We start from the raw sequence: 21,097 nt of genomic DNA, 5'->3' as shown, positions 1-21,097 counted from the left end.
TTATCGAAAGTGTTAACATTTTTTTGAAGCACCCTGTATAACAAGCATTCAGCATTATTCTATTTGCCCATGTACCGCTCGTGTGACATTGAGATTCCTCTCTAGCCCTGTGTGAAAGTTTTTTTAAGATCATCACAATGGTGTTAAATTAGTTTCTGTTTGGTAAATCGTGAAACCACAATTATATGACTGGGTGCAAATGACAATGGTCGTGTTTTCCATTTGATAATTCTTGAACCGAGAATTAGCCTTCTGGTTAAAGCAGGGCATGTTTTATGTGGGGCTTTACTATTTCTAGATTTGAAGCTTTCGTGACTGCAAGGATTAATACTCTTAGTTCTTTCGGTAAAGTCACGTAGGTAAAAAATTAAATTAAAATTAATAAAAAATCACGACGTTTTGGAGGCAACACAAGTCTCCGTCATCAGGTGGGACCGTCACAGCCAGAATTGCTGCATCAAGTGAGGCAGGGAATCCCTGCCTCACTTGATGCAGCAAACCGGATGACGGAGACTTGTGTTGCCTCCGAAACGTCGTGATTTTATTATTTTATTTTTTATTAATTTTAATTGCATTTTTTACCTACGTGACTTTAATATTCATTGAAAAGAATGGAGACACTTATTTGGAAGTGGTAAAATTTTGTAGTGTTTGTGCAAAAATTATTGTTGCGTGTGAACTTGTAGATGATTAAACATGTGCTGTCAAGAAATGGATAGATGTCCAAGTTATGTGATTGGAAGCAGCCGGTCCACATGGAATAACTCGACGCTCCACTGAGGAGCAACACAGATACTCTTCTATCATTCGTGAAGGTGTTGTCCCAGCGGGGAACCCAGAAATTATAGATTTTGCCGGTGTGGCTGGCCAACATAATCAATTGTCATTTGAAAAGAGTCAGAGACAGCAACATCCGTTCACACACAGGAATTGCTTCGACGTGATTGCTTTTGTGCTTGCGAGTTGATCTGTTGGGATTGCGAGCCAATTCTTGGTGAACAAGCGTTCGTTTATGAGCAGCAATCTCAGCAAGGAGACTGACAGAACAAGGATAATGATTTGGCTGAGCAAGTACAGAGAAGTAATCCAGAATGGCAGGAGGTGTGAGCCGAGATGAGTAAAGCAAGCTAGTTTTGAAAGAGGCAATGAGCAAGTACTGCTGTAAGAAGTGAACTACATAGCATGCATACAACAAGTAGAAATGGATGGGAAGCCATGATGTATCACGTGTTAAACATGATAGCAGGTTACTTTGCTAGATTTCTGATGGCAAGGACGAAGGGCCAACGTTTACAAAGGAAGGCAAGTGTGAGCGGACATTAAAAAAAAAGTTTCATATAATTAAACAAGTTAAATTATATCCTCAGAAATGGCTAAATTATCATTCATTTAGAGTATTAAACATGAAGCTGGGCATCGAGCAATGCATGCAAAGCTTTTTTATGGTGTTTTAACAATACACAAGACTGTGTATGACTCATTCAAGTGAAGACCCCCACAATGAAAGTAACACTTTTCGAAGCTACGGTTTAAAATTTATTCGTAACCACGACATTATGTCATTCAATAAATCCACTGGACAACCAGTAAAAGTTGACATTTTGTCAAAAATACTACTATGGCTCAAGACAGTAGCTACGTGGCATACTAGATTTTTTTTTTCAGATAGATAAGAGCAGATAGACTATTGACCTGATCATACAATACAGTATTAGCAATAATAATGAGCCGTTTGTCATACATTTGGGGAGGGGCATTCAATAGATGTGTGATCACGACACAAACAAGGGATATCCACCTGCAAGAAACTTGCTCTTTGATTTTGGCCTCATTACATGAACACAAGAGGTCTCTTTCTTTTTCACTGGAAGGAATAAGACTGAGCACACATTCCTCTTTGTGCTGCCGGATAACATTTTACGTTTAAAACTTTAATTCACCGTTTAAATAAAAAATAAAAACACAGAGATAAAGGAATTCTCCACGTATTCATGTTATTGTTAATTTCTCCTCATGATCAAATGTTAAAACATTTTGAAAATAAATTTACCAACACGGTACAAAGCGTTGAGGAAAATTACACAGTATATACTGATACAACGATTTGATTTTTAAACAGTAAAGTAATTACCTCAATATGCAGTAGCAGTTATTAAAGAACCTGTAAATAAAACAGTACACTACGACATACACTCAGTGTTGAAGAACAGTAAAATGCCTCTTTTTTGTGCAGGAATACATTAACCACAACTGGGTTAAACTTCAAATGAGTTTCTTCCCACAAAACCAGAAAGTTTTCACGCCAATAAGTCATAAATTCTAAGGCGAACGAGTATTTTTTTTCATATTCAAAAATATACATTTTCTAAGATTTCTTTCTTCCCAAAAACTCAATGGACAACACATTTAAAAACAGGGCAGAACGTTTTCACCTTTTAGTCTATGATGAAAGCATAACAAATCAATAAAAGTTAAGGAATACAAATAAACGCAAGGCATCGCCTTTTCAAAAGGAATCAACAAACCTCATAGGGGTGGGTATATTTAACGACATGGGTTTGTAACTGGCCTTATTAGGCAGGTTTAAATGATGTCTTACTTAAGCCACCTCGTGACTTTCGGCAAGTTGTACGAGTTAAAGGCGCTGGGAGGTACATCGAAGCCTGAGCCAGAACAACAATGTGACGATTGGCGCCACTAGGCAATTGCAGTATATCATGTCATTCAATATACCTGCCCTGTAAATTGCCTTTGGCTTCCTTAAAACGGCAAATGTCAATAACGATATAGATCCATTAACAATACTCTATGGGCAACAACATTTTCTCAATAAATTACAGATTTGCTAAAAAATAAGTATAAACAGGAATGCGGGTTTTTGCAGTGTTCAAAGGAATGCCTATCTAAACATTTTTTTTTCTTTAGTTTGACGTACAATGGGCTACGGCATAGCAGTAAATACATCCTATGTACACAGAAAATCTGACATGTAAGCCACTTGTCAAAAGGCAGCCCATGTGCACCTCTAACCCGGCAGGCTCCCCTCTGTACGGCCAAACGCTCGTCCCTCCTGCAAAGATATCCCTCGTCGTGTGAAATTGGGACCTTCCATTCAACTTCGCCATTTATCCGGAAAACAGTTGACCGCAACGTTCAACCTTGCATCTCTGTTAAGTACTCAAAGAGGGAGGGAACACATCCCCAAAGCAGTATAAAATGTCACAAAACCATGGTACCGATATGAACGTGATTCTCGCCCATTTACATGGAGCAGAGATGAATACCACGTGACTCGCCAACAAGAGCATTGCTATGTTCATTCACGGAACCTTGAAGCATCTTCACAACACCCACAGGGATGTGGTGTTTCCTAACTTATACAGGACGGCGTGGCATATCCACCTGTTAAGTAACCACCCTGACCGACAGATCGCTAACATGCCCACTGCAGTAGCTGCACACGGTGTAGCTGTCATTTTCTACAGATGTTCACATATCCCACCTTTTCGCATATCTGCCCATAATTCGGATGTGCAATGCTGTACTGCATTTTTATTTTACAATCGCACTTTAATGAGCTCTTATTTGCTTTTAAAAGATGGGAAATAATATCTCCCTCTTACAGGTATGCCATCAGTTACCAATTTGTGGCTGTTGTGTTGGGGTATTGTGGGACAATGTTGTGACCATAATACCAATGTGTACAAAAAATCTTGATCTTAAGATCATACTGAGGAGTCATATTTTACGTCCAACAAACATATGATTTTAAAACCCATACTTGCAGCCACATGAGCTGCATAGCTAAATAAGTCATTACTTTCTGGTGTCTCAGTAAACCTCAATTATTCGCCAAAATACGTAATGGTGAAATGTGTGTCCATTATTGTTGCCTTGCCAATTTGTTCATGAGCAAAACAAGTAAGAGAATGATTAAAAAACACGTTCTGTTAAAAACCGTTCCCCATTACCATGCCATATTTGTGTAGTCCCTTCACTCTTTTTTTACCGTATTGGTTTTTTTCTGCTTCAATAAAAGGCCAATTGTACACCTCGTGTTGATTTGTTGTGCGTGAAGACAAGCCAAGTGTAACTCTCTGAAAAGAAAACATCTTGCGGTCCAAACTTTAGAAAACTTGTTTTGTGGACTTTTACAATAATTTCTATTTTGTTTTTGTTACAGCACAATAATAAAGTATTAAAACTAACACATTACACTCACAGATAGTGTTTTATTGCTACAAATCTGTACTATGAAGGCAAAATTCTTGGTAAAATCTTCTGAATAAACCATTAATAATGTGCTGTAAAAATCCATTCAAAAACCTAGCACTAAATTGTAAAAATTAAATGTAAAGGTGCAGCCCTGCAATGTCATGCTCGCGTCACTGCTGGAAGAGTGATCTTTACTGGAGGGATCTCTAGAGTACCCCTCTAGCGGATAATTGGTCTACTTGGAAGAGGTGGGAGTAACTACATTTTACCCCACCACTCGCTGCCCACCAATCGACTGTGCTGTAGCCCCTCATTCTGCTGGGTTTTTGACAAGATGTATGGGGGATTTAAGAAACGTTCGGATTGTTTTCACATTTCCATTGTTTTCAAATTAAATCGAACAAGCAACCTCTTGATTACAAAGCCCAGTGCTACTATTACACCACAGCAGCTACCCCCCCCCACCCCCAAATAACCATGTATTTATTTGCCACGTTTTTAATGTTCAATTAAAAAAAGAGAGACACTCCAGGAGTGGTGTGGAGCAGTTTCGATGGCTGCCTGGAAGGGCCGGGTTTTATGCCAGTATAGCCGACAGCTTCAGGAAGCATTATGCGCTGGGCTTTGGCAAGATGTAATAACACAACCCCTTTGGTGTACCTTTTGTGTTTGGGGTTTGAGTGGGTAATAGTGGCTGTCAAGACCTATTTTCAAAAATGTGCTCGCTAATAGTTACCCCCCGCCCACCCCCGCCGCCTTAAACCCCCCCGCCACTTAAAAAATAACAATCCTACCAAAAATACAAAACGAAGGAAAAATTACTTATTGCACTTTTAATATTCGACATCTATAGTTGGCAGATAATGCTTCGTGTGTTGCTACTGAGAGGTGCCTCCATCAGGGTTAGAGTAGACATTACACAGATCACTAATTTGTGTTCGTCAATGGACAGCTTCAGTATGAACAGGGATTTAATTCTTAAACAGTGAGCTGTTTGACAGTATGCTGCATTTATACCAAGCATTTCGAGCCACGTGTACAATAGTTTTGTTTTTTAAGGCAAGGCATGCCTAGATGCTTTCACTTCAGTGTTTTAAGCCAACCTAAAAAAAAGACCCCACAGTTTTGATGTAATGCAGTCTTGCCGTCACGTGATATTCACATTGCGGTTCTGTCAAACAATAATATACACCATTTTACACACCGTAAAGCACATTTTGTCTTCTTTAAAAAAAACTACACGATATAGAAAATATATTAAACAAATATGTAAATACGGCATGTGCGTCCAAACAATAATTTCTCAAACAAAATATGCACAAAACAAAGTGTTATTTCGGGAAAAATATCACTTGCAAACATATACAGACACCCAAAGGGGTTAAAGAGTGGCGTGAACAGAGGTGAGCGGTTAACGACCCAGAAAGAAACAAGTAAACCCGTAAAAACAAAGTTTTTCACTATAAATCCTTTATATGCGTGGCGGCTAGAGTCTTCTCGTCCTCTGGCTTGAGATGGCTGCCACCTATGGGTCAGATGATTGTCTGCCAGTATTAAGCTATTGGTAATTAAATATTTAATTTGTTTTCCCTAAACAGTGTAAAATTTTGGGAATTTTTTTTTCACGAACATTAATTGTCTCGTACAACGAGTCTGTGTGGAAAATGTCAGCTCGATTGGATCACGGGAAGTGGGTTAAAAAACGACCGAAAGATTTGCACGGTCTTAAGCAAGCAAGCAAGCACGCAAGCAAGCAAGCAAGCGAACTTAATACAAAGGATTTAAAAATATATTTGCCTGTGGAGGACGCGGGGATCGATCCCGCGACCTTTGGCATGGGAAGCGAGGGCGCTACCAACTGCGCTACTCCGCCACGGCCTGTGGAGGGGTTACACTCTGGGCTCTTACACTCTGACGTTCAGCCAAAGCCATGAATGCGTTCTATTTGAATATATGTAAAATAATTTTTTTTTGCCTATAAAGTGTAAAATTTTGGGAATTTTTTTTCACGAACAATAATTGTCTGGCACAACGAGTCTGTATGGAAAATGTCAGCTCGATTGGATCACGGGAAGTGGGTTAAAAAACGACCGAAAGATTTGCACGGTCCTAAGCAAGCAAGCAAGCACGCAAGCAAGCAAGCAAGCACGCGAACTTAATATAAAGGATTTAAAAAAAAGAACCTTGTTCTTATCCAGAAATCGATTAAATATACAAACACAGGAGGCAGCTACGGAGATGATCAGGGGACAACATGAAACTGCAATGCAAAAGGCTTCTATGTCGAAGTCCCAGGCAGCTGGCACATGCACAGTCTACGCACACGTGGTGGGCTGCTTTCTTCTGGCCGGAGAGGAAACTGAAAACCTCTCACCCCCCACGATTGCAAGGTGCCCCTGTGATTGTTTATGCAGCTTACTCCCACTGCCCCACACCATCACCTCTGCATCATCGTCCCAACCCCTTTGCCCTCGCTGAAGTAATAATTAAGTCACTCAGGAAAGCGTGGACATTGCTGGCAAGATTCCTTTTACAAAGCACCGCCAATGTACAAAATGTTGTTGATTAGGCCGTTATGCAAAACATGTCTTACTGCTTCAACGTTGCTTGAAGAGAGCTTTGTTTTGATTTTATTTTATTTAAAACCCTAAATCAATGGGGCTGGAGCAACAACTTACCGAGTGATGGCTTTCTGGTACCTATCCGTGCACTTGACAAGATATTTTTTTATTTATGTTTTCTGTACATGAAAACAAAAGTGCAAAGAATCTCAAATTTCCCAATTGAAAAATAAGCGATTGGAGGAAGGCTTACCCTTTATTCGACATTTCACGAGATGTATAATACTAGAGCTCATTAACCCAATTTAAGCAAGGCATATGAATCTAAATGTCATGTTCGATTGCATCTTCCAACAGAATAACACTCAAGACACTGACATTGATGGCTTAATTCAGCAACCTTTGGATTGGCTTACTGCCCAATAGATTGTCGAAGATTGTTGTCCGTCACTTATAAAATGTTTGCCGCGTATTGTCTCCTTCTAAAAAAACAACACCATACCTAGCATGAGTGCGGGAAATACCCACACATCCGACTGCTTTGTCACATTTTATGAGTACAGGTGATGAAACGTAATTCCTTGAATGGCAAAAAAGATGTTAGAGAATTTAAGCAAACATAGCGACATTTAAAATTCAGGGTGAAGGAATCTTCCGCTAAAGCTTTGTGATGACACTTTTAATTGAAGGTGGCAGACCGTAAGAGGTCTCTCTTTGTGCCAAAACAACATGCACTCGATGTGCTATGGATCGATAGCAAAACCTCTGTTCAGAAAAAAATACAAAAAGAGCTAAGATTGCACAACGTATACTGTAGTACATACTCCGCACGCTGTTTTAAACAACTGCCTTCGACTACAATAAAAAAAACGGTCTCGGCAGTAGATGCTAAATAAATGCTGAAGTGTACTTGTCAAAGGCAGCGTTAACACCAGTCTCAACGTCCTCACGCCAGGCAAGGATGCTAAATTAATGTACAGCCCCCCCCCCCCTCCAGAGAGATGGAGGGCCTCATTTTAAAAGTCAGAAGCAGCACAGACACATTCTAAGGTGTTTATTTAAACGATACAAAAAAATAAAAAAAGATTACTCTTATTCACCGATCCTCTGTAATAAAAAAAGGCTGTTGATTATTGAGTATATCTGAATGAGAGGGAGGTGCAACCAGGGGAAAGCTGAAAGAAGGTGGCAGCGGGAAGCAAGGGGAAGGAGTGTGTTGTTTTTCCCCTCTCGTGGGTACACGGGAAGTTCACTCCGTGACCTCTAAACAGCAGGCTCCGCTTCCATTGGCTCCATAGTCTCCTCGGCTGACCTACACAGAAAGAAAACAGCATCTTTGTAAGCATCCCATGCCGAATGCAAACATCTCAGAGCTCCTGTGTTTCAGTTTGATGGCCTGTCACCCAGACTCCACATTATTAGCCCTGTCTGTCACGATGATGGGACCGTTGCTGAGGTCACAAGGACACCAGAGCATGTTCACAGCTCTGTCGTATATCACTCACGCTATTAGCAGACTCAAAATACTCGTTAGTGATCGTACAGCGATGTCCAATCTGATTTCCGCCGATACATTCTGATTTATAACCAGTGGTGGATTTATTAAGTGTTGAACTTAGAAAACATTTTCATTCCAATTACATAACATTGTGAAGTGTAGATGACACCATGTTTGCCATATCATGCAGGTATATTTGAGAGATAATGTAAAGCTCAATACATGTAGTATTGACATTTAACACACGTATACAAATAACAATTTACGAATACCTACAAATACTTGACGTCTCTTTGTCAATCCACTGCTGGATGAATGACTCCCTCTGCTTTGTTCAATCATGCAAGTTAAATGACCATACTTCATCGTGGTGGTCAGTGCAGGTTGGTGAAGAGGGACCAGTTCAGATATCACTCACCGCTGATGTTATCCCTGGCTGGGAATTGCACCACGTGGCAGCTGGGTTCATAGGTGCAGTGCATCAACCACTGTCCCACCAATCTCCCAATTAAACTATAGCTGCATATTATTAAGATGTCGTTAATATGTCATTATGAAGAGTAATGAAAATAGTAGGGTCCAGATTAATTTACATTATTAAGCCTTTAAGGAATAATATTATATGAATCCTAAGACTGCACAAATAAAAGATAATTCTGCCATGAGAAACTTGTGGAAATTTACAGTCGGATATATATGGTAATCTTCCCACATTTGTGGGGAAAAAAATTGTAACTACTCAGTCCCTTTGGAATAATGGAAATATCAACTACGCCGCCCACTTTCTAAATATAAACATGTATTCATGAAGGACTTGGGCTATGTCATTTGAGTTCATGCCGTATATCATTAATGTAATTGGTTCAAGGTAAACCAGCTGTGCTTTTTGCCTTCACTCACGTTACAAAGTGACCGAAAGTGATTTTCGTGATGTGCTTGTTTATTACTATTCAATAACACCCAGGGGAAGGTTTAAAGTTGTTTTTTTGTGTGCCCAAATGTAAACCCAATGTTGGGCCATCCATCTGCCGTCAATATCTTGCTGCCTTAGTCGCCGGAATTAATGTAAAAAAAAATAGATAAACGAATGAGCTCGGTGGACCGCTCAGAGGTCCCCCAAACTATTCGGAGCAAAAAAAAAATGGTCCCCATGGTCAACGAACTTTACTGATGAGCAAGACTGCTCATGTCGACACAATCATAATCGCCATTAGCCGTGATCAAACCACCGCTGGATAAAGGCCTTCCCAAGCTGCCACGATTTCTTACGATCCCATGACGTGATAATCCACCGAACATCTGCACACGCGTTCCATTTCATTGTTCAGTCTCCCAGGAGGATGTCTCTCAGACGAGATACATTCCTTCGCTGCAACTCCGTCATTATTCCGATCGTCGTGCATCAGCCACTCCAGTGACCTGTCCTGCCCAAGCCCATTTTTTGTATCGATTGAATGTCAATAACCTGCATGTGTACCCTTATCGATAGTGTTCCTCTTTCCGTGTCTCCTGATGTAATACCTAGGATGTATCCAACAAAGTAACATATATATTTTAAAAAAATATTTAAAGACCATTTAAAATGCAATTGTTAATAGTTATATACACCCAGGTACCAGTATTTATAACTAAGAATTTTATAACAAAGAATTCAACTCCTCATCTGCTTTTGTGTTTAGTTTGTTGTCTTTCCCCGGCACCTCCGATTAGCGCAGTTGGCTACGTACGGTGCAAAAGTTCAACATACATACAGATCCATTGCTGTTTTGACAGCTTCGGCTGAAGGAGAATGTAAAAAAAGAAAACCCCAACAACTTGAAAAGTCAAAGCAGGGCTGAGTGGATTGAGACCCAAACCCAAAAAACTCAAATAGCCAAAGTGGGGCTGAGTGGAGTGAGGTCGTTGTTTTCCAGCAATTGACCTGTCACAATCAAGCCTGCTCCTTCCCAGCTGCGAGAACCAGTGAGACCTCTAAGAAAGCAGTGTATGTGCACAAACAAACAAAACTTCCACTCGGGGCGTGTCAAAACACGGCAGTGCACGCCTCCAAACACAGCCACATCTAAATAGTGGCTTCTGTCACAACGGGGTCAGCAGAGGTCCCCGGTGTGTCCTCAAGAGTAAACAAATAAACTCCCGCCACCAGGAACCCCTCCACGCGTCGCTTCGCATCGGCGCGCGTGTCGCGAGTTTCGGCTGGCGTCAACGTGTGGCGCAATTCAACACGCGGTCGGCCTACATCTTTTCAGGACACGTGAGACCAGACGAGAAGGGAATAGATGGCGTACACTGCCATTTGCGAAAAATGAGGGCACGGTGCAAGTAGATTACGCGTAGAATATGATGCGGTTGGGATTTGTGGTCTGTGTTTCATCGGACGTAATGGAGTTGCTTGGCAATTTGAGGGTCAGAGCGAGTCGCATGATTAGATCAGGCAAGCGTATTTTTAGATGTTGATCTCATTCACCATCATGCAACTTATCAAAAGACAAATGCGTTAACATTATAAGAAAAAAGAAATACAACGTGAGCTTAGATTTTGTTAACTGATCCTCTTGGAAGTTTGAGGATTTGAAAAAAATACATTCTTGCATAAAAAAATAAAAGACAATGAATACATTCCTAAAGAGGTACAATTCATGTGTATCATCATCAGCCATGATCGATCCACTGCTGGATAAAAGCCTCCTGAGCCGTCATGTTCCTGTGATGCAACAATCCACCTAGCACTTGCACATGAGCTGAATGTCATTGCTCCATCTCGCCGGTGGACGTACTGACAGATGCGTTACATTATTGGGCTGCAAGCTGTAGATTTTTCCACCAAATTGTTGATATTCATAAAGCACCCAGAGTGTTATCCCACCATCAATGGGCAGGGCACATGCACGTTTTGGAAAAGATAACTTACTCCAAGTTAAGGTGGGGGCAACAGGAAACTACCATCATGGAACAATCCTCAACCATGGACAGTTGACTAATCAGGTTCCAATTTGTATGAAATACACACACACACCTATGTGCGCAACTCTGCTACAATGGTCTGCAGAAAAATCAATCTGTCCCATGAAGATACGAGTAGACCTGTAGCATTCACTTCCAATGGTGGCCCTTAGTGGTATAAATTGCACATTACAATGCAAGGAGCCAGTTTATCCGTGACTATTTCTTACAAAGTAGCCCTGCTCATTTTATTGACTCCTAAAGGACGATGTCAAAGGTGATATTGATGATGGTGGGATGAGTCGAACCCTGGTTCAGCTTTCATGCTCACAACTTCATCATTATTATCATTAGCCATTATCAATTCACTGATTGATGAAAGCTTCAACCGATCGGTGGTGAAGCATGTCTCTAATCCAGCAATGTGGACCCAGCGAGGGTTGCAGGATCACATAAATGTTGTGAAACTCCTTTTCCACCTGGGTGTCGAGAAGGAGCTGTACCCTGGCTTGCCAGGAGTAAGCAGTGTAGTGAATGTGGACCTCACCTGCTCCATCTGTATGGGATAGAGCGTTGCCCCCTTGCACGTGAGTTTTTTTTTCCGGGTGCACTGCTTTCCTCCCACATGTAAACACTCATCGATTGGCCGATAACACCTCAATATATAGAGGACTGAAAAACTTAGGTAATTGTTGGCACGGGCTGACTGCGTGTCTGCCTTCCCCCCCCCCCCGCCTCTCCTTGGTTCCCCCTCGGGCCTCTGAATCATCCCCTTCCTTCGAGAGTGAGTGAATACCATGTGCCGTGTTACAAGCCACAATGATAACAACGGTGACTGTTCAACCCATGTTCAGCCCCGCCACGGCAAGTACCTGGGCTGTGCGTGCAAGCTGCGCGCCTGCGCCACGTCCATGGAGAGTGACGCCAGGGCGGTGATGGTCTCTGTCTCCTCCACCTCGTGCTGCTGTGACTCCACCAGGGAGTGGCCAACATTGGAGGCGAAGTGGGCCACTGACTTCCAGTACTTGCCTAATTTAAAACAAAAAAAACAAGACAAACGCGCGAGACATACAGATCGTTTTGGGACATTTTGTAACCATGTTGTAATTGGAGTAAGACGTGGAAGAATAGCCGTGGGAAACGAAAATGCACATAATCATAATAAAAAAATGAATAAATGAATAAAGCAAAAATGACAACAATAATAAATTAAACCGAGATAATCCTCTCTGATTCGCAGTTCGTTTTCCAGGAGGTCCTGGCATGACAGCAGCGATACAACAGTTCCACACAAATGACAGCTAAAATTATCATTCAAAGCAAAATGAAAATGTCATGCATTTTACAAACGTAAAACTCAACCAAAATAAACAATGTCATGTTTATAGACAAGAGCTCCATTGGCTTGGGGTAGTACTTTCCTGCAAAAACACACACATGAGCACGTGAAAAAAAATCCCCCTTTTAACCTGGTTATAATATTAAGGCAAGAACTCTTAGCGAGCACCCATCAAGGCTTAAGACGCATGGCAGGGTAGTGGGCCCAAAAATAAAAGCATGTCTCTTTGGCCAAATAACCCAGCGGTGACCAACACAACCCAATTTGAAACTAGTATTGGCTCATTGTCCGCGCATTATATTTGGAGGCACTTCGGTGTGCGTCTCCCTGGTGCTGCTGCCGACACACCCATACCGTGCAGTGCACTTTGTTTTTTAATCAAGTTCACCTTGGGGAGGTTACAATGGCAATTACAAAAAAATCAGTTGCCTCTGAAATTCTTGGCCAGGAAAATGAGGATTGGTCAGCGCAGTGCAGTAACAATTACGTCATTGTTGCCCCCACCTTCCCCAATCTTGGCATACACAAAGGTCCCCCGTGGTAGCCTTGACAGACTTATGGGGCAAGTGCTGTTAGCGAGCACCTATGGAGGCCAGCACAGCACGTGAGGAGGGTGGATGGCCAGCATCATGCCTGGCCGCCTTTGTATCCCGTGTGATGATGTTTATGCACCACACCAGGTACTCATTTAAGTCTGAGTCAACATAGGGGAGGCCCTGGACTGTTTCAAATATGCATCACTGATGTGGGCCGTGAGCGGGAATCGAACCCTGGATGGCGGGTTCGTAGCGCAAAGCGCTAAACGCTACACTACCACTCCCCATTACACTACCCCTACACTACCGCTCCCCATCTCAGCATGAACATACACGCACACATGCGCATACTCCATTGACTTCAGAGAGTGAACAATACATATATTTTAATTTGTGGAATCGCACAGGCAGCTGTGTCATTCACACCAAATTGCTTCTGCTGACGTCTTCAAAGCTGAAAGCGCTTAATAACCGTGGCTCGAACACCCGGCACCCCACCTTGTAAAATAATAAATAATTTTTAATGAAAGGCTTGAAGAATTTTGTTTACAATTTGCAACGTGATCTTCAGAAAGACTAGGGGCAATGAGCAAGTGGCAGCCACTCGCTGCTGGAAACCGAAGAACATCTGACCTGACTGCTCCACAGGAAGATTATTCTGAAAGAAGGGGCAATTTCAGGGATGTTATAATGTGGCAGGATCGCAGCACCCCCGGGGTCAACTGACTCTTGTAACCTTTGCCCTATTGCCTTTTCCTTCCTGAAAGAGAAACCCCGAACATGTTTTGCCTTTTATGTGTAAGTTGGTCTATTCTCGCACCGATGGATTTATGATGGTTATAGAGCTCCGTTTTTTGTTGTTGTTGTTGTTGATGTTGTTGCTCAAGAGACTTTATAATACAACGATCATTTGTATCACTCGGCAAGTTTGGTCAAATGAGACTAAGCTATTCCAAGGGCACAATATGTGCATGATGAATGTTTTGTATGGTCATACTGGATAATGATAGTGTGGCTAAACCCACTTCTTCCAAGATGACTGGCCATCGTGGAAGAGTAGGCCAAATTATTATCCACGAGAGAGGAGCTCTCTCTAGAGAGTCCCCTACAGGACTGCCACTTTGCGTTAGAGTGACACTATGCATAATACGTTGAAATAAAAAATAATCTAGGTGTTTTTTTATACCATCATCTTCTTACACGGAGTCTAGAGTTCTGTCTTTTGCCTTTGTAATTTTATTGGCAGTTATTTAATGAAAGTTGTCCCTTACTCTGGATGTCGATGACCTTCTCTAGAGAGACCACGGCGTTAGGGTTGGGCTGCTGCTGAAGGATGTCCATGGAGAGAGGCTCCAGCTGTAACACAGAGCGGATCGTTACACGCAACGCAACGAAGAGCAACGGTGACGTCGTCAATCAACTTCGTATAATTTTTGTTGAACTTTAAAATGCTGCTCCGAGACAGTTCGCAGAAACCAACTCACGAGTCGCGTGTTAAAAAAAGCACTCTTCTTTCTGTCAAATAAACACAAATTCCAACACTCACATGGAAAACGGGCAACTCACTCACCAGTTCAAATATTACAAGTGTACATGTGACTATGAAATATATATTTTTTATTTAAATATTGTAGCCACTCCCTCCTTCCAACACCCCCCCCCACCCACCCAAATAAAAATAACTCCCTATTTTGGAGTGCGATGGGTATTATACCCTACATACAATATCATGTATTTTCATACAGCATCAAAATATAATAATATTTAAAACATTCCACAAGTTGGATCCCTTATGGCGCTAAAGATCTTTATTAAACAGGACAAACGTCTTATATTCGTGCGGTGCTCTACAAATACAAGTTTTCCCAACAGAACGTAGTCCGCCAGGATACAGAATCATAAAATGGCATAAATGATTACTACGTCCTAAAAGGCCCTCGCTTTGCTCAACCGGTCCTGGACATGCATGTGTCTGTCACGTGGGATTACTGCTCTGTTTTCCCCTCTGTTTTCTTCCAGACATATAGGAACAGGCCTCCGCCTCCCCAACCCCCACCCCCCAAGCCCCCCCCCCCCCACAAGGTCCCCCTCCCCTCAAGCCTCCAACCCCCTCCGCCCAAGCTCTGGTCAACATGATAGCAACCAAGACACGCGCATGCCTCCATCAACGCACAATCGCCGTTTCTAACTCCACGTGCCAAAGCAGGGTGTTTAGAACATAGGCAGCTCAATCAACACTAATGGGCAAGCGTGCAACCTCCCCTGTGTGTGCTACCATGTCAGCTGACACACCTCAGAAAGAAAATTAGGTAAGACATTCCAAACATTGGGGTGAGGCGGGGGGGGGGGTGAGTTCATGCAGCCTATGAGAGAGTAAGTAATGTGGGCCACTTGAAAAGTACTCTGAATACATACATGAAGTGTGTGCCTGTGTTTGTGAAAATTATGAGCAGCGGTAGTGCAGTGGTTAGTGCACTTCGCTTAGAACCCAGCCAAAAGCAGTGATGAATATTTAAACTGGCTCTGGGCTTCACCTAGGTCGACTCAGCCTTAAATAAGTACCTGCTGCGGTGTGTAAACATCAGCATTGTAGTGTTGGCCACCCACCTCATCGTGCACCATGCCTGCCTTAATAGATGCTCGCTAACAGCACTTACCCTAATAGCATTACAGGCTATATGGAGGATCTTTGTGTAAAAATGTGGACTGTACAATGGAATAAATTAACACAAGCAGAGTCAAAATGGGTCACGTTTTGGGGCAAAACAAGCTGTCAGCATAGAGCTGAGAACGCATGCATTTGCACGCTTTTGTGAGCGTGACGGAAAGCAATTAACGGAACATCAATTACTTCAGAATTTACTTTGCGTATGCAAATTTGCAATGCGTCCCTCATACGGTCATCCAAATTCCTGTGCATTAAAAAAAAACCTTGAATATTCCCCAAAGTGTAAAACGAGGACGCAAAACGCGTAACCTGGGTAAAAGTAACAAAAAAATAACCAACCCACGACATGAGAATTCAAATTAAAGTCGCTATCCAATAGGCGTCAGAGGAGACGCCCCCGAGGCAACATCGGGAGTTCAGGGAAATGAGGGCAGGACCTGGGAACTGTACAAAGAATTCCCGACAGCACAATTGGCAATGTCATTGCAAAAAAAAAATTCCAATGCAAACATTATAATGGTGGGGGGGGGGGGGGATATTGTGCAGTTCAGTGCAAACGTGCACTTTTAAGGCGGGCCCCGAAATTTATTTTGCGCTTTCAATGAAAACGGGGCATCAAACGTGCGTGCGAATTACACTCCCCAATTCATATTTTTCACTCTGATCTGAAGGCTGCAAAGGAATAAATCCATCTGCTTCTGTTTTGGAATATGCTGACATATCTTTGAGACAGAAAAAACTGCTATTTGTTTAAAGTGGTCTGTCAGTTTCCATGTGTGCAGACTTTTTGTTTAATTCAATCAACTAAGCGCAGAATTACCTGTACTACATGAGCAGGTGCAAAAACAGGCGACTGAAATTAATCTAATTTAATTCAGGATTCTGCTGGAACTGTTCCAACATAAACATCCAACATGAAACATGGCATAAGACTAGCGTAGAGTGCACAAAACATGCAAGTATAATGTGCAAGCACCCACGGAACTCTTTGCCCAGCACGTATGGTTACGAAAAAAGTCACTGAATAAGTCAATGATTGAGCAGGTGAAGACGGGCATACTGTTTGACTGTGCATGTGTCCTTGTGTCCCTGAAGGCGTTGATGTGCATGTTGTCCGTCGTGTGTTCACTTTCCCAAACGATCTGATAAAGTGGAGAGAATCTGCAGTGGGGGCATGGAGATCATCATGTCCTGACAATCTAGTCTCCCACAAGGCATGCAGACAGTGACACTGAGTTAAATGCTTCCTTCCCCTGTAGGCAAAGTGGTCCTGTGTGAACTGAATGGAGAATGGCTCGCGGCCTTGGGAAACTGAACAAGACCACAACAATGACATCAGCAAGACAATCCATAGCATCTCCTCTGCACAGCCTTTGTGCTCCTCAGCTAAATGGAGACTTAAATAACCACAATCCTAAGTGTTACTACCGTTATGGAGCAAAAACCTAATCTTCTATGCTTCGTGCAAAAAAATAGTTCAGACACTGATACGCGACATGTTTTTCATTTTTACCACAGACACGTCAATCCACTGCTGGATGAAGGCCTCCTCATGCCATATCGGTCATGGAAGTTGTTTGATCATACTTCACCACACTGGTCAGTATTGGTTTATAAGGGAGGAAAACCCAAAACTGGTTCAGATATCTGTGGCTGATGTTAGCTATGGCCTTGAATCGAACTCAGTGCGCTAACCACTGTGCCACCATTCCACCATGTGATATGTAATTGACTTTGATTATAACTTGTGTTTTTTTTCCGGAATGTATTCGCGAAGCATCATTTTATGCACAATGCATTTTTCCCCCTCTTGGATTGTTAATGGTGTTAGAAAGCAGCGTGCTGAGTTGCAAGGAGATAAATCTGGCGAAGACTGCCAGTGGCTACCGGTTTGCACGTGGGCGACAATTGATTACGAAACATTTGACATACCAACAACGCATGAGACGGCGTGTATTTTGCCCATTTTGTAGAACTCCCCCGAGACCCGGGTTTTCACTGACATCGTTGGTAACACAATATCTGAGCAGAGGCTCCCACACAACACCATGTGGGGTCGGGGGCTTTTCAAGTTTTCTGCGGCACAGCGATCAGCGCTGCTCCCTGGTAGCCAATTTCCTTGAAATCCTGCGGCTGTTTGTTTATAAAATGTGCAAACATCAGTCATTCAAATATATTCAGCAGAGGCTCGCTTGATCATGTGCAAATACTGTTTGCAAACATTGGCCAGATTGCACATTTTTAGTTTGTGAAACATTCTAAAATGAAAACTACGGGATTAGGCGCATAGGAATGAAGGTACAGCCCTGCAATTGCTTGCTCACACCACTTCTGCCAGAAGGACCTCCACTAGAGGGAGTTCTGGAGAACCCCTCTGTTAAGTATTGTCCTACTCTTACACGCTGTCCAGATGTCTTGGAAAAAGCAATCCAGGTATGTTATGTAATATCAGCTGCTGATCGACAGGTGGAATTCGTTTTCTTTAAATAGCCCTCATTATAACCAATTACATATATGTGACATTAAACGGCCACCATATCTTGGGACAGGCTGAAATAAATGACATATTTTGCTAAAATGTGCGGCAGTTAATGAACGCTGCACATTCACCAAAATTGGTAATAGGCGATTGGTGAATGGGAAGTGTGGAACTAAATTTAGATAAGCATTCACTCACACAATAAACACAACACCAAGTTCCAGATGTGAACCAATGTAGGAAAAAAAAGATTGAGTTAAAATAAAATAGCAATATTGAGACGTGCCCCAAAAAGCTAACACTGCACAGCTCTGAAGAAATCAGATGTTATCTCTTCAAATGAGGGTACATTTTCAAAGACAGGCCCTGACTGAGTGTCTTTCTTTTTTAAACATTGTGGTAACAGTGTAAGAAGATAGTAATGTATTGAAGACAGTGCCAATAAAAGCAGGAGAGGACAGTAAGGGTGACCATAAACAAACACCATGAATCCTGGCACATTAACCCCAGAGTTCAACAGGTTCACACATTATTATTATGCACGGCTGCGGCCATTGATCAAGTATCTTGTCTTCTTCTTCTGCGCGTGATACATGGAGGTCAGCGGTTACGCAAAAAAGTGCACACGAGTCAATCTCACGGAATTGTCCGAGGATATTTATAGCACGCGTGGCTGCGTGGGCGCGTGGCCACTCGGCTTCTGAGGGTCAGGACTCTGGCTGCGGGGGTTTCCAAGCCCCTCGCAGAGAGGAACAGATTAGCCTTTGTGCGCGGGGACTTGTGGAAATATTTACCAGGAAATGGATAATAACATTGTCCGGAGGTTTTGATTGACGGCCTGTTTATATAGACCCTGCTGGAGTGACACGCTTGCCAGCCTGATTATGGTTAATATGGGACCTTTTTTTTTCTTCGGCATTTTTGGCAAAAGGCTAGTTAGTTATGCATTCATCTTGAAGGCATATGAGTTTGGCCAAAAGTTTAGCAAGATTGCTGTTGCGGGACTTGCTCCAATCACTTACTACTTTCCATATTAGGGTCACCAAGGGCAACATTAACAGCTAATTTAGAGAGCCCCCTTGCAAGGTGCTGTAAAGTGGTCGCTTGCATTTAAATATTACACTATGCAACAAAGAACCGCTTTAATACCAAATAGGTCCCCGATGTCTCATTTTAAGTGCACGCATTCCCATTCGTTCTACACGTTATATATTTTTGTTAAAAGTAATTCAAATCAGAACGGTTTCTTTCTGCATGAGCACGAGTTCACATTTTACACGAAAGCTTCAGTCACTGCGCCTTAGCAGAATTCCAACATTTGTTTTACAACTGTAATTTAATCAAGGCACTTCATGAAACGTTGACATTAAATGTAATTTGGTTACCCTAATATAGAAAGATTACCATTGGTGTTTATACGCTACGTCGTAAACGAGAATACGGTTTCTGGAATAAGACATTTTGTGAAGCGATAATGAGAATGCGTGTTTTGTAATAAGCTAACACAAGGATAACAAGCCGCCCAGCAACAGTAATATGGGTCTGTCATAGGGGGTGGATCATTGCATTGCATAAACAAAATGGTACAGCAAAAGCAATGCTAGTAGAAGGCAACAGAGGCAGGGAGTGACCAAGACAACGATGGACTACTGGAGTGGAAGAGGTACTCGATTCTTTTTTTACTTTAAAAACATTTTTAATTGACTAGGTAAGGCCTACTGAGCTATATAGCTCTTTTTCAGAAGTGACCTGCCCAGAATTGATAGCTCAACGAAGGGGCGTATCGTGTGGAAATGTATCGCAGCCAAATACTCTAAAAGCGTGTTTCTAAATGTGTAAGGAAAAACCGGAGGACCTGGAGATAAATTCACGTGACCTCGGGGAGAGAGACACGCAAACTCCAAATTATACAGGCGTCAGGGCCAGGTGCCACCTCATGTGAGGTAGCTAACATCTCTCCACCGTGGCAATTCAATGCAGAGGAATGACAAACATCAGCAATAGTTGGAACATGATGACTGTCGCCAGTAGTGGAGGACTACTACCGGAAGTTTGTGGAGAGTCAGCAGCCTCCGTAAGAGGGGCGTTGGATCGCATCGGTGGTGGTGGCGGCGGTGGCAGCCTCACCTCATTGCCGAGCAGGGCCGAGATGCAGGACTCGGAGCCGTCACAGATAGCCGCCAGGTCATGGCCACCCTCGAGGGCCATTACCACGCGACCGCCCGCCAGTCCCATCAGCTGCCGCGTCAAGTGGCCAAAACCTGCACGGAGGCACCGAAGCTGTGAGAAACGGCGAGGCGCAGGGCCGACCCAAGGGTCGGGTTGAGTAAGAGTGTCCCTCGTTGCTCTGCTCAATTGAGCAATGGGGCAGTTATCATCTCCACCGGTGGCCTTGAGCCAATGTTGGAAAATCTGCATTCCCATAGCAGAAGCCAGTCTCCGTATGCAATTATACACGACGATTTACATTTATATAGCGTCTAAGTGCAACAGCGTCTCCAGACGTTTCGAATATGTATGTTGAACTTCTTTTGCACCGTACGTAGCCAACTGTGCTAGTCGGAGGTGTGTGGAAAGGACAATAAGCTAAACACAAAAAGCTTTAGAGAGTCAAAATAAAATAGCCATATGGACATGAAAACAAATAGGTCTTAGGTACTGACTTGAACAAGGGCATATTAATACTTTGTCTCTCTCAGTGGTACAAATTTTATCAACCAGAAAGAGATGATATTTAACTCGAAACCTGTAAATGTCAAGATCTTTAACCACAGCACTGCTCAGCTAGATAATGGAACCAAGGTTATGGCCGACAAATGAGATGTGGTGGTCAGGAGTGGCAGCTGCATTGGCACAAT

At 42.6% G+C, this 21,097-nt stretch overlaps 1 protein-coding gene across 1 annotated transcript in view; it reads right to left on the bottom strand.

The window, feature by feature from the left end:
* Positions 1 to 5,033: 5,033 nt before the first annotated feature.
* LOC144725043 (histone deacetylase 4-like) overlaps positions 5,034 to 21,097 on the bottom strand; it is a 132,532-nt gene continuing 116,468 nt past the window's right edge. Inside the window, exons 22-25 of the mRNA XM_078604487.1 lie at positions 20,367 to 20,500; positions 14,364 to 14,448; positions 12,090 to 12,246; positions 5,034 to 8,088 (exon numbers count right to left, since the gene is read on the bottom strand). Of these exons, the coding sequence (XP_078460613.1) occupies positions 8,040 to 8,088; positions 12,090 to 12,246; positions 14,364 to 14,448; positions 20,367 to 20,500 (425 nt within the window). The 3' untranslated portion in view covers positions 5,034 to 8,039. The remainder of the gene's footprint in view (positions 8,089 to 12,089; positions 12,247 to 14,363; positions 14,449 to 20,366; positions 20,501 to 21,097) is intronic.

This window comes from Lampetra planeri, chromosome 2 (assembly GCF_965212315.1).
Source record: "Lampetra planeri chromosome 2, kcLamPlan1.2.h2, whole genome shotgun sequence".
In the NCBI taxonomy this organism is placed as follows: domain Eukaryota; kingdom Metazoa; phylum Chordata; class Hyperoartia; order Petromyzontiformes; family Petromyzontidae; genus Lampetra; species Lampetra planeri.
Note: the sequence above shows the minus strand (reverse complement) of the source record. Positions and strands in the feature narration are given on the sequence as shown.